This window comes from Emiliania huxleyi (assembly GCF_000372725.1).
Source record: "Emiliania huxleyi CCMP1516 chromosome Unknown EMIHUscaffold_181, whole genome shotgun sequence".
Classification (NCBI taxonomy): domain Eukaryota; phylum Haptophyta; order Isochrysidales; family Noelaerhabdaceae; genus Emiliania; species Emiliania huxleyi.
In genome coordinates this window covers 251,966-264,532 of record NW_005200774.1, presented here as the reverse complement: position 1 = coordinate 264,532, position 12,567 = coordinate 251,966, and the positions used below count along the sequence as shown (strand labels likewise).

The 12,567-nt window shown below is 63.4% G+C and overlaps 5 protein-coding genes across 5 annotated transcripts; 3 read left to right on the top strand and 2 right to left on the bottom strand.

The window, feature by feature from the left end:
- The first annotated feature begins 22 nt into the window (after nt 1-22).
- On the top strand, nt 23-1,359 carry EMIHUDRAFT_456463 (hypothetical protein). Its single transcript, XM_005783215.1, has 4 exons — nt 23-163; nt 704-803; nt 969-1,131; nt 1,287-1,359. The coding sequence occupies exons 3-4, from the start codon at nt 978-980 to the stop codon at nt 1,316-1,318; spliced, it is 186 nt and encodes a 61-aa protein (XP_005783272.1). The 5' UTR covers nt 23-163; nt 704-803; nt 969-977; the 3' UTR covers nt 1,319-1,359.
- Nucleotides 1,360-3,162: 1,803 nt separating this feature from the next.
- EMIHUDRAFT_113095 (hypothetical protein) lies at nt 3,163-4,843 on the top strand (the record flags this gene model as incomplete). The annotated part of the gene is made up of 2 exons (XM_005783214.1): nt 3,163-3,717; nt 3,893-4,843. The coding sequence occupies 2 exons, from the start codon at nt 3,163-3,165 to the stop codon at nt 4,841-4,843; spliced, it is 1,506 nt and encodes a 501-aa protein (XP_005783271.1).
- Nucleotides 4,844-5,192: 349 nt separating this feature from the next.
- On the bottom strand, nt 5,193-6,128 carry EMIHUDRAFT_442383 (hypothetical protein). Its single transcript, XM_005783213.1, has one exon. The coding sequence runs from the start codon at nt 6,087-6,089 to the stop codon at nt 5,532-5,534; it is 558 nt and encodes a 185-aa protein (XP_005783270.1). The 5' UTR covers nt 6,090-6,128; the 3' UTR covers nt 5,193-5,531.
- A 448-nt stretch (nt 6,129-6,576) lies between these two features.
- EMIHUDRAFT_442382 (hypothetical protein) lies at nt 6,577-8,439 on the bottom strand. The gene is made up of 5 exons (XM_005783212.1): nt 8,100-8,439; nt 7,588-7,719; nt 7,296-7,517; nt 6,935-7,213; nt 6,577-6,861 (listed from the first exon to the last, which is right to left on the bottom strand). Exons 1-5 carry the CDS (start codon nt 8,368-8,370, stop codon nt 6,749-6,751), a joined length of 1,017 nt encoding a protein of 338 aa, XP_005783269.1. The 5' UTR covers nt 8,371-8,439; the 3' UTR covers nt 6,577-6,748.
- A 1,882-nt stretch (nt 8,440-10,321) lies between these two features.
- EMIHUDRAFT_232457 (hypothetical protein) lies at nt 10,322-12,331 on the top strand (the record flags this gene model as incomplete). Its single annotated transcript, XM_005783211.1, has 2 exons — nt 10,322-10,469; nt 10,608-12,331. The coding sequence occupies 2 exons, from the start codon at nt 10,322-10,324 to the stop codon at nt 12,329-12,331; spliced, it is 1,872 nt and encodes a 623-aa protein (XP_005783268.1).
- Nucleotides 12,332-12,567: the final 236 nt, after the last annotated feature.

The following is a 12,567-nucleotide window of genomic DNA, read 5'->3' as shown; positions in this document are numbered from 1 at the left end:
GGGCGACATCTCGCAGCTGAAGTATCTTTACGCTGTACAGCAACTCCATCTCGGGCACCATCCCTCCGCAGACGAGCAAGCTCTCGCAGCTGGAGTATCTTGGCCTGTTCGACAACGACATCTCCGGCACCGTGCCGTCGCAGCTCAACAACCTGCCGCTGACGTCCTGCGGGCTGGGCGGCACCAACCACTTTGCCTGCCCCCTGCCCGCCCTTCCCGCTGTCTGCACCTCGGCCTTCCTACCAGAGTGCAACTACCCGCCACCTTCGCCGCCCTCGTTCTCACCTCCCTTGGCGCCCTTACCTCCCTCGGCGCCTCCCCATCCGCCTGGCAAGGCCCTCCCGCCGGACCTCTCAATCGTCAATGGCGATGACCAGAGGCTACACCGGCAAGCATCCGGCACTCATTCAGAGCGCGAGACGGCATCGACTCGTGCCCGTGCTGCGTCCTGGCGGGCCTCTTTGGGTACAAACAGCTCACAGTGCGACGACTCGGGCTGCGCTGGAAGGATTCGTCATCCCCCACCCGCATCATTTTGGAGCAAGGGAGGCGCAGTCATGCTCTGCCCTTTGAGAAAATTAGGCTACATTCACATCTTCAAAAGCGGAGGAACCACAATCATGTCGCTTTTTCGCGATGCGTGTCCCGGTGCGATCTACATCCGCAGCTGGGCAGGTGCGTGTGATTTTCCTCCATGTGGAAGCTGGAAGCATGCGGCAGCCAATCGCGCGCGCCATGACAACTACGCCTTCTTCACCTTTGTCCGTGACCCGGTAGAGCGCTTTGCTTCAGCCGTTTACGAGGTGAGCCGCAGAGGGTTCTCCTCGGCCTGGCGCAAGTGCAGGCCGAAGCTCGCAGGGAAGACTGATGGCGAAGATGGTCGCCTCGCTCTGTCAGTCTTGGAGCATTGCGTTGTGCAGCCTTCTATGAGATTGCCAAGAAGGGTAGACCCGCATTTTGAGCCTCAGATCAACTTTATGCTCGATGACGTTAGGGTGTTGAACCAGCTGAAATTCGTTGGGCGGGTCGAAAACCTATCGGAGGACCTGCGGGCAATTCTGCAGTCGCACTCCCTCAATGTCAATGAGGCGCAACTTGCGCAGACGCACTTGCGGCGAAGCGGTGACGCCGGTTTCCACCGCCCTGGTCAAGAGAGAGGAAAGGGGATCCTGCTCAACGTGTCAGGGTTCACAGATGACAATCGCCGTACAATCCTGCGCGCCTACTCCACTGACGTGAGAAGTCATGTGTGAGCTCTCAACAAAGTATGTCAGACGCCGTATTAGCGGTGCCAAAGTCCAGTCGGTGGCCTGACTGACAGCCTCATATTGTGTTTGATGTCTATATGTGTGGTAAAGGAAAAGGTGCGTCGTAGTTCTGACATTCCTCATCTATGTAGTGCCCTAGCTCTTCCCGGGCACGCCCGTCTAAGGTTTAGAACGGCATTCTGCACGATCCGCTCGCTATATGGGTGAACAATGGGGCCTCTCTTTGCCGGAAGAGGGGGTATGATAGCTGAAGGGGTTTCCGTGCCCGTATTCTAGTTTTTATATCCTCTCCCAAACCCAATCCCATACCATACCATATGGGGCAAATTGAATTATTCAATTTGCGCCGGGCGGGCAAACATAAAGTATGTGATTTCGTCAACAAACTGCGCGCGCACCATTGTCCATTCATTCACAAAAAACTCAATACACCATTACGCACCACGGGAGATACCGCCAAAAGAATTCAGGAGGCGGACATGTCTCAGCACACTGGCACGACAAGGGCGCGGACTGGCGCGGACTGGCACACACACCGGCTCACGGCCAAAAGAAGAATTTTAGCAACCTCGCAGAATACGTCAATGAGTTTACGAATCGTGTTCTAAGAGACTACTTCAGTAGAGGTGCATGAATGAGATTTCAGTACCTGAGGGGCTGACGCTCAAGCCTCGCAGGACGTCTTGTGCGGGGCGACGCGACAGCCCTCCCTATATCAGTGACAGGGGCGCTGGCGTGGCGCGGGGCGTGCGTCGCGGGCTCGGGCTGGCGGGGCGCTGGTGCGGCGAAGCACGCGGGCCAGTTGGCGCGGGCTGAGCATTGGGCTCAACAAGGTTTGCCTCTCGCACCCCGTCTGTTTTCCTTTCCTTTTTTCTCTACAACACCCTCTCTTTTCCTCTCTATTTTCCGGGGAAACTCCGTATTTTGTCGATTTCCTCAATTTTGCCTCAGATTTTGCCCCAGACTGCGGCCCAGACCAGCTCTCAGACTCAGGGAAACTCGCGAGTTTCCAGAATGGAGCACCAAACACCCTCTGTTTTCCCTAAGTGGAAATTTCCGGAAACGCAAAGTGCTGGGGACCCTCTGTTTTCCTTTTTGTTTTCCGGAAAACCTTGTTGAGCTCAAGCTGAGCAATTGGCAGGCTGTCGTGGCACGCGCAAAGTCTGGGAGCGAGGCTGCAAGGCGGCGTGCGCTGATGGAGAAGGAAGGCGGCGGCGTTCGAGCGCGGGGCTTGGGCGGCGGGCGGCGAGGCGGGCGTGGAGGCGAGCGGCCAGGCCGGCGAGGCGTGCAGGTGGCGTGCGGCGTGGGAGCGGGGCCGGGCTGGCGCGAGCCGGACGGTATTTGCGTTCTTGCTTTCTTTGAGCGTTTCGCGATATGCGCACTATGCGCAAAAGGTCAACAGTCCCGGAAACTACTTGGACCTCCGCCTCACGTCCGCGCTGCTGCCACGTCGCCGGCCCCCTTCCCCGGCCCCCTTCCCCGCGCCGAGCCGCCCGCCGCGGGCCGCGCTCACGTGCGCTTCGGCCGCGAGCGCACCAGGCCAGCACAGCCATGGGCTGCGTCGAGAGCAAGGCGACGGAGGTCTCAGTGGAGCCCACCCCCACGCCCCCGCCGCCCAAATCGGAGGCATCGCCGCCGCCCCGAGGTGTCTGAAAACGCCGTCCCAACCGCGTCCCTACCTGAATGCCGCCCAGAGAAGGATGCTGCTCCCGGTGCTCCCACTGCACAAACTCCTATTACCTGCTCGGAGATCGTCTGCAATGCTCTCGCCGAGGCTGGCGTGAGCCACGTCTATGGCGGTCACGGTGGCGCCGTAGTGCCACTAGTCAATGCCGTCTGCAGCCACAAGAGCCTCACCTGGGTGTGCACCCGCAACGAGGCCAACGCATCGCTCATGGCCGCCGCGGCGGGAAAGCTGAGCAACGGCAAGGCGCTCGGCTGCTGTCTCTCTACGTCGGGCCCCGCAGTCTCCAATCTGGTCACGGGCCTCCTCGATGCGCAGCTGGACCGAGTGCCTGTCATCGCCCTCACCGGCTGCAAGCCCCGCAGTGATCAGGGCCACTCCGAGTTCCAGGACATTGACCAGGCACGGCTACTCGCGGCGGGAGGCCTCGCCTATTCGATCACGATCGCCGACCCAACGCAACTTCTCTCGGTAATCCGTGATGCCATCGCCATCGCCTTCACGAAGCGCGCCGCCGTGCACATCGCCATCCCCGTCGACATCCAGGTCGCTACCGTGGCGTCGCCGCCGGCGCGCGTCCTCTCATGCAGCCCTGAGACCCTCCTGCAGCGCGTCAAGGCTGGACCGCCCTCGGACGCGTCGCTCCAACGGCTGGCGGCGCTGCTCACCGCAGAGGGCGAGCGCATCTGCTTCGCAATCGGCTGCGAGGCGCGCGATGCCGGTCCTGAAATCCTCGCGCTCGCACACCGGCTCAACGCGCCCATCGTCACACGCCAAGAGCGCCGTCGACGAGGACGATTACCACGCTATGGGTGTCATCGGCGTGCACGGCAAGCCGGGTATGAGGGGCACGGCCGCCGTGCTTGAGAAGACGACGCTCGTCGTAGCCTTCGCCGTCAGCGAGCTCTCGGTGCTCCTGTGCAACTTGCATGGCCTGCAGGTGCGCAAGCTCGTCGAGGTGACCACCGACTCCTTTGGCCTGGCCATGCATTTCGAGGCGGAGCTCTCAGTGACCGCAGACGTGGCCACCGTGTGCAAGCGCCTCGTGGAGTTCCTGCCCAAGAGCCTTGCGGAGCTCTCAAGTTCTGCCATGCACGCAGCCACTGTTGTGTGTGGTGGGCGATATGTGTGGTGGGCGTCAATCGAGCGTGCCGAGGCGATGGCTCTCGAGACGAACGCCAATCGCGTGATCAAGGCTCTCCGCGCACGAGTTGCACGCAAGGCTGGTCTCTCTACAGACGTGGCTGCGCCGCGCCAACCGGCGCCGACGCTCAGAGCGCCCACCGCGATGCTCAAGACCGTCGCGCGTTCGAGCTACTGCCACCAGGCGCAACTGCTCGCTCGGCTCGGCCCGCGGCTGGGCGCCAACGATGTCGTGTGCGTCGACACGGGCGACATCACGCTGTGGACGTCGCTCTCCTTGCGGCTGCGTCGCGGCTCAGTCGTGCTCTCCTCGGAGCGTCTCGGCACGATGGGCTACGCACTCTGTGCCGGCATCGTCGCCTCGGCGCAACGCGGCCCCAGCGCAACGGGCATCGTCATCGCCGGCGACGGTGGCTTCCAGATGACGCTCAATGAGCTCGGAACGGCCATCCAGATGAACTCGCGCCTGGTGATCATCGTCATCGACAACAAGGTCCTCGGCCGGGTTGAGTTCGGCTTCAACAACGCCCAGGGCTGCGCCCTTGCCGGTCCCGACTATCTTGCCCTCGCGCGTGCCTACGGTGCCGACGGCATTCAGCTCACCGACGATTCGCAGATCGACGCAGCGCTCGACGCAGCCTTCGCGGCGAGCGGCGTCTTCATGCTCCACGTCGTCTCGGACCCAGATGTGAAGGCGGAGATGGCGACGTACAAGCCACGGGGCATCGTCAAGGTCGACTCTGCGTGAGGCAACGTGCGAGACAAGTGACGGTTCGGGCGAGGCGAATGACGGTGCAGGCAAGAGACCTGAGCTGAATCGTGTCGACACGGCCTCGTTCGAATCGTGACACTGAGCTTGAATCGTGTCGAGAGCAGCCAGTGCGAGCCGGCGCGCTGGCTTGCGCGTGCGCACCCCGGCGCTCCGGCCGCGCCCCGCACCCCCGCCGGCGGGAGCGCCGGAGCGCCGCGGCGCCGTCGAGCGTGCACCGCACCTGCTCAGCCCCCCGCCCCTCCGCCCAGCCTTCGTGGGGGCTGCGCCATGCACGCGGTCCGTCGAATGGAGAGACTCCAGGTATCAAAACTCCGTCGGCAGGGAGTGTCTGAGAAAGTTTTGCAGAGAGCCACAGGGGGAAAAGAGACACAAAACGATCACGGAATAGACAGCGGGGTGAAGGCGAGCTGTGGCAGCTCGCATCTCACGAACATCAACACGAGGTCGGTGAAGGAGCGATATCAGCGATTGCATCTGGGGCGATCCTCGGCGGCACCGCCCCGCCCAGGCAGCGCTGGGTTGGGGGGCGGCCGCGTCATGTCAGACCGGTGCGTTCGGCGGAGTCTAGGGTAGAGGAGTCGGTCGGGCGCGCGGTGCCGCCTCTGCCTGGCGGGAAGTGTCTCCTTGCTCGCAGGCGAGAGGCGGAACGGCGCGGCGCTTACTGTCACCCGCCCTTCTTGCGGCGACAGATGCCGGCCGAGGAGGAGCTGGAGGCATGGCCCTGCAGCGGGTTGTGCTCCGATGGGCCCTTACCGCGCTCAATCTTTGCGAGGCGCGCAGTCACGCTCTGCTTGTCGGCGGGCAGTTTTGCGGGCGCCTTGCCCGACGCCGGAGCCTCACTCGACGCCGGCGCCTTGCCTGACGCCGGAGCCTTGGCGAGGGCGCTCGTCAGCCGGTCCGGGAGGCTGCTGTCGCTGCAACCGCCGCCGTCGCAGCAAGCGGGAGACGGCGCCGACGCAGCACGCTCCTCCGCGGCGCGCGCCATCCGCTCCTGCTGCACCTGCCTCGCCCGCAGCAGCGCGTCCTCCTTCGCAGCAGCGCCGCCGAGCGTCGAGCCGGAGCGGGAGTGCTGGAGCAGCTGCGCGAGTTGCCACGCGGCGAAGAGAAGGGCGCACGCGAGGGAGATCGGGTATGCTCCGGCAAACTCCGCAGCGCTAGCAAGCATCCCTTCCGCGCCCACCTCAGGTTCCGGCTCGGCGCCAAGGCCGGGCTCAGACTCCATTGGGTATGGGCAAGCCGTAGGAAGGGGCAACCCAGTGTGGGCGCCGGAACGGCGGAGAAAACCATATCGGCGCCGGCCGGCCGGCACCGGCGCACTTTTGCGCCGGCGCCGGCGCACTCTGCGCCGGCGGCGCACTTTTTAACGGCGCACTCTGCGCCGCACCACATAGGGGCTGGCACACCACACACGGACCTAGCACACCGCTACCGTGTGAAAGTGTGACACCCCCAAACCGTAAAAAGCACGACAGTCAAAATCAAGGTTTTTTGTAACGCGAGCTGTGCCACAGTGAAATGGAACTAGCTCTACGCGTGAAGCAGCGCGGGTGGAAACCAAGGAACAAGGAGGGCGCCGCTGGTAAAGCCGTAGCTCCTCGAAAACGGGCAAAAGCGCAAGCGCTGGGAGGCAGGTTTCGTTATCTTCGGCGACGGCGTTCGGGTTTCTACCGGCTGTGATTTTTAGGTTACTGTACAAGCCATTACGCAAGCATGCGCGTCGGTCAGCTGGGCCATCCATCAATGGGGTTCTCTCTACATATGCCTCGATCGCGGCTATGACCTACGGGGAGTGTGACCCACTTGCCCCGGTGCATTATGTGCGTCATCAGACACGACGTCCATCTTGCGTACTCGGGTGTTCCTGCAGTGTTCTCTTGCGTGTCACGGCGCAGAGCCTCCGAGAGGTAAACCGAGCCGCGAGTAGCCGGTCGGCTGCACGCCCCAGCCTTTGCCGAGGAGGGCCGTCTCGAGGCAGCGCGCCAGCAGCTGGTGGCCTACGCGGGGCTACGCGCGCCTCGTGCCTCTCGGTGCCGGCGCCGCAAGGGTCGGGGTTGCTGACGGGGCGGCCTTCGGGGTTCGGGTGGAGCCGGTCAGGCATCAGTCGCACCACGACCTCCTCTGCCTCCTCCTCGCCGCCCTCCCGCCGCCCGCCGCCCGCACGGAAGGGGCCGCCGCAATCGACGTAAGAGACGCGGCCAGGGAAGTCGACACTTAGCCGACCGCCGCTGGCCTCCTCACGCAGCCGCTGGTTGACCTTCTCCACCGCGGGCATGAAGGAGCGGAACGGCGCACCTCTGCGGTCGCAGCGCGGCGGGCAGAGGCGCGGGAGCAGCTCGGCCCCGTCGCCTACCGGCCGAGGTCGAGCCGAGATTGGACGCAGCTCCCGCGTCGAGATTGCGAGCGGCAGTGTCGCGAGCGGCAGTGTGGCCTCGCGGCAGCAGAGCGCAGAGCAGCAGGCGGCCGCGGCTGCGCCGCAGGTACTCGCGCGCGACGGCGAGCACTCCCTCCGCCGTCGGGCCGGGCAGGTGCCCCGCGCCGAGGTTGTTGGTGCCGATCATCACGACGGCGGTGAGGGCGCCGTCCGACGCGAGCGGCGGAGGGAGCTCGCCCCCGTCGCCCAGCCGCCAAAGCAGGTGCTGCGTCTGGTCGCCTGCTCGCGGGCCGGCAGGTGTGAAGAGAGACGCGGCCGTCCAGCCGCCGCAGCTGCTGCGTCTGGCCGCCCGAGATTGCGAGCACAGCCGGCGAGGGCCACCGCCGCGCCAGGGTCTGTGCGAGCACCGCGGGCGTGCCGTTGGCGCGGCCTGCGGGAGTGCCGTACGACGTGCCGCGCCAAGACTCGGTGATGGAGTCGCCTGCAGAGGAGGAGGTGGCGCGACGACTGCGGCCGACGGACCAGGCCGAAGTGTGTGCCTGTGTGTGTGCCTGTGTGTGCCTGTGTGTGCCTGTGAGTGTGTGTGTGTGTGTGCCTGTGTGCCCGTGTGTGTGTGTGTGTGTGTGTGTGTGTGTGTGTGTGTGTGTGTGTGTGTGTGTGTGTGTGTGTGTGTGTGTGTGTGTGTGCCTGTGAGTGTGTGTGTGTGCCTGTGTGCCCGTGTGTGTCCGTGTGTGTGTGTGTGTGTGTGTGTGTGTGTGTGTGTGTGTTGTGTGTGTGTGTGTGTGTGTGTGTGTGTGTGTGTGTGTGTGTGTGTGTGTGTGTGTGTGTGTCCGTGTGTGTGTGTGTGTGTGTGTCATTCACCCCAGAGCGCGAGCGAGCCCTTGCCCGGCGAAGCAGTGTGTGCTGCCGCTTCACTCGCCAGCACGGCCTGCCATCTGAACCACTTCGCGAGTTGTGCCGCAGATCGAGCGCTACGCTGAGTGCGTGGGCTCGCCACGTCCGGCTGCTCCTCCTTCTGCGAGCCGACGAGAAGCCAGAGGCCGGAGCCGGCCGCGAAGCTGGCGAGAAGGAGGCAGGTGGCGCGTGGCGGCCGCACAGCGCCACCGCTGACGAGAGCCGAGTAGGCAGGCATCCAGAGTCCGAGGCGGCAGTGGGACTGGGACGGGGGCGGCGGGGAGGGACAGGCGCCGAAGTGTCTTCTGAAAACTCGGAGTGGGACGCCCAACACTCCGGCAGCGGCAGCGCGGCCAGGCAAGGCCGAAGTTTCTTTTTTCGGCCCTGAGGGGTGGTTGAGGGCTGGCGAGTACAGACCACGCCTGCATTCACAGCACAAGCCCTCGCCAGTGGCTCGAGCATGCGCAGCGAAAAGCTGTGAAAAAGTGAGGCGTGGTCTGTACTCGCCAGGGTTGAGGGGTGGTTGAGGGGTTGAGGGTTGAGGCCCCCCCTCAACCATCTGGTTGACGGTTGAGACCCCCCGTCAACCCTTTAGTTGAGGTTTGAGGCCTCCGGGGCCTATTCACAGGAAGGCTCGCGCGTGATCACAAGATAAACGGAAGAGCCCTGCCGCCAAAAAATCGCTTCGCCTGCGGCGCGCTCTTGCGCTCCTCATACCTCGAGCGCAATCCATAAGTAGGAGACGCTCACTGTCGCCATTCAGGCGCCTGATCTTTCAGCAAAGCGATGGCCTACCAGGTACGAGTTCAGATGCGCGCCCGGCAGAAGACGCTTGTGATGCCGCATGCAGTGGAATGCGCACAGAGAACGGACGGCCAGAGAAGGCAAGGGAAGGAAGAGAAACGGCTGGTGAAGCTCAGCTCACGGCGTAGTATTGCGGTCACTAACCATCCACGGCAAGAGTCACGGTGAATGCTGCCGCATAAAAGCAACAGAGTCGCGGTTGGCGCGATGGTCTTGTCGCGGTTGACGACTTGACGTTGCACACGGCCATAGACGCAGGATCTGTTTGGCGAGCCTCAAGCAGCGAAAGCAGGCGCGAGGAATAATGTCAATCCTGAGATCTCAATTTTGGCGCTAGTTTCGTTTCCTAGTACATCACGACGACTTGGGTCTCATGTAGCTCGACGGCTCTTCGACGGCTCTTTCTGGTTGGATCAGACAGTGCTATCAGTCAACAACACAATGCCGAGAGCAGGGCGGCCTTCGAGCAGGGCGGCCTTCGAGGCAACTAAGTTCCTGCTGCATTTTGCCACTGAACGTACAACTTGATGGCGGGCGGACGTGTCGAGCATGGATCGAGAGCATGGAAGGCGGCCATTGCTCAAACCTGTTTGAGTTGGCCTCCGGGAACAAGGGTGCGTGGCCGGCGCGGTCTGTTTCACGTGCAATAAGGGCAACGCCATCAAAATCGCGCGAACATGGGCCGACATGCCTCCGACATTTCTCAGGGCTCGGACGGAAGCTCTGCAGACAGCCAGACCGCTCTGCGCGCACATTAGTGTGCCGTCGGACCGACTTTTTCAGACTTTACTATTCTGGATACTGAGGGTATGTGCTGCTAGATCTCACTGAGCTGAGCTCGTATCTGCCTTTGGTAAGCCGTTTTGAGTTCGGTAATGTCTCCGGAGACGGAGGGCCGCGTCCGCGGACGGCCATGACGTCGGCCGGGACCGCCCCGTGGGGGCCTCGCGATGGCTGTCAGCGCTCCTCCGGGCTTTGCATCACACCTCCCATTCACGCACGTAGCTGAAGCAAGTACTCGTAAAAACGGCGCGTCAAATGCAGCATCCAGGCGTCTAAAGAAGACGACATGAATGGTTCACAGAGAATATGTTCAGACCTTTGCGCGGGTGTGGTGTGTGGATGGACAGCCATTCCGCGTGGTTGAGGGGTTGAAGGGGTCTGTCAACCACTTGGTTGAGGGTTGAGGCCTCTGTCAACCACGTGGTTGACAGTTGAGGCAATCGGCCTCAACCACCGCTCTGGGCAGACTTTTTCCTCACCTTTCTCCCTCGAATTGTATACTAGTATGTGAGAATCGCTGCTCGTTCCCAGACACACGTCCCCGTTCACACCTTCCTTCTCGATCGGCGCCGTGGTGGGAGGGCGCTCGGACCAGAGCGACGATGCGCGGACCTCGCGAGACCCTGAGCGGCGAGCTTATGTGCGCGTGTGGTTTGTACGGCCGCGAACTCAACTTTGAAGCTGCCCGTGCAGCTTTGGCTGCCGGCGCCTGGGTTGACGGGGAAGCAGGCGTCCTGTCGCAGCGAGACTGTGAGCACTATCACCCGCTGTCGCTTGCCGTCAAGAACGGACACGCAGGCCTCGTGGAGCTGCTCCTCAACGCTGGCGCGACGATCTTGCCTCGCAAAGTGGGTTACTCAGAGTACCCGCCTGCGCATGAGTATGCAGTCCAGGAAGGCACAGTGTGCCTTGCTTTCGAAGCACGGAAGCTGTGTGTGGCTCAGCTCCTGCTTCGCGCACTCAAGGCTGGACTGCCGGCGACACGCGGCGCGTACCGAGACGCCGTGTATGACTCGCTGCTTCTCGCGTCGCGTGGGGAACGGGGCTTTGGCGCCGATATTCTCGCGTTCCTCGTGCGTGGCGACTGGCTTCGAGCCGTGTGTGCTGATAGCAACGACAGCGCGCCGCTGAAGCTCGAGCCAGCGCTAGAGAAGGCCGCGGAAGCGCACCAGGGAGCCCTCAAATGGGAACGCGAGATGCTGGAGCGTGAGAGCACCAGACCTATCAACGGCATCAAGCTGACGCCGGAGCGGAGGCGCAGCCTTCGCGCGCGCATCTGCGCCCTCGAGTGCGTCGGCGAGCAGCTGCACATTCTGCAGGGCTGCGCTGCAGCTGGCCGCAGCCCGCTGGCCATGGCATCGCTCCGATGGCTGCCCAGGGGCCCCTTCGCCGAGTGGCCGTGGCCTGGGGTCACCTTCCCGGCTGCCTTTCGAGCGCGTGCGAAGGCGTTGCTGCAGTGCGCGCGGCGCGAGGAGAGTGGCTCCCTGCACAAGCTCGATCAGCATCTCCTCGAGCTCGTCATCGCTTCCTTGGCCCTGCGCTACTGGGATGGCGAGCCGACAGCGCTGGCCTCTCGCACAGAGCTCCACCTGCCTTGCGGCGAGACCACCGTTGTCTGCCCGCTTCGAGAGACGTGGGCGCGCGGTGAAGCTCCCTCGGCATTCCACCAGCTCGCAGCGACGCGCTTGCAAGCGAGGCTGCGTGGGCGCGTCTGCAGGCGTCGCGTCTCGCAAGACGAGGAGATCGCCCGCCGCCGCAGCGCTCTTCGCCTGCAGGAGGAGGCGAGGGAAGACGCGGCGTACAGCATCACCGAGGCGGCACTCGATTTCCTGCACCGGCGGCTCTTGCGTCGTTGGGCAGTGCTGTGGGCGCGCATCGAGGGCGCCGCGCTCGAGAGAGAGATCGCACGCCACGTGGCGGATCGCGACCTTCTCGCTTTCGCACTGGTCGCACGCGCTTTTCGCGCGGCGCAGCAGGCCACCGGGCGGGCGCTCACCCCGTCACGTCCGAGCGACTTCCTGCGCAGTCCGCGCATGCTGGAGTGGGGCGTCTCGCTCGGCTGTCCGCCGCTCGTTCGTCTGGGAGATCAGCTGCCTCCATGGTATCTCATCGCCAACTTCCCACGCTTCTTGAGCGGGCGCGAGCCGTCCTATCTCTTCCAGTCGCTGACATTCACGCGGCGCGAGCTGTACGGCGGGCGGGCCCGGCTGAAGACCGACGAGAATGGACGCGCTGATCAGGCCGGCAACTTCCGCCGCACGCTGACAGAGACGGAATGGCATCAGGCTGCACTCGCGTGCCCGTCGGTGTACTTCAAGAACCCGAGCAGCCGTGATCACGTGCACCCCCCTCGAACGCGCAAAAGGTTTGAAGCAGCGCGAAACGACTTCTTCACCGTGCGCGAGTTGCTCGCTGCTCTCCGCACATGGGAGTTCTCGGGCGGGGCACACTATACGTCGCCGCACACGCGGTACCATGGCATGTTCGCCCGTGAGTGGGCAGGGGAGTGGGGCGACGAGCTTTTGCACACGGACGGAGACGGCGGCTACTCGCTTTCGTGGGAGATCGAGTACGAGTGCCCGGCGGATGACATCGTCACCTCGTTCGCTTGATAGAGGTCGGTTGATACAGCGCACTGGAGCAGCATTGGGTTGGCTACTCGTGTCCTTTTTTTCGGCGTTTTTTTCTTTCCCAATGGCTCCGGTGCGCGGTGGTGAGCCAGTGGCTAGTGCCACACTGTGGCACAGCTCGCGTTACAAAACCTTGATTTGACCATTGCTCGAAAAATGTCCCTCTCGGTGCCTTCCAGAGGCAGCTGCAACCCCGCCGAGTGACGGGCGCACACAGC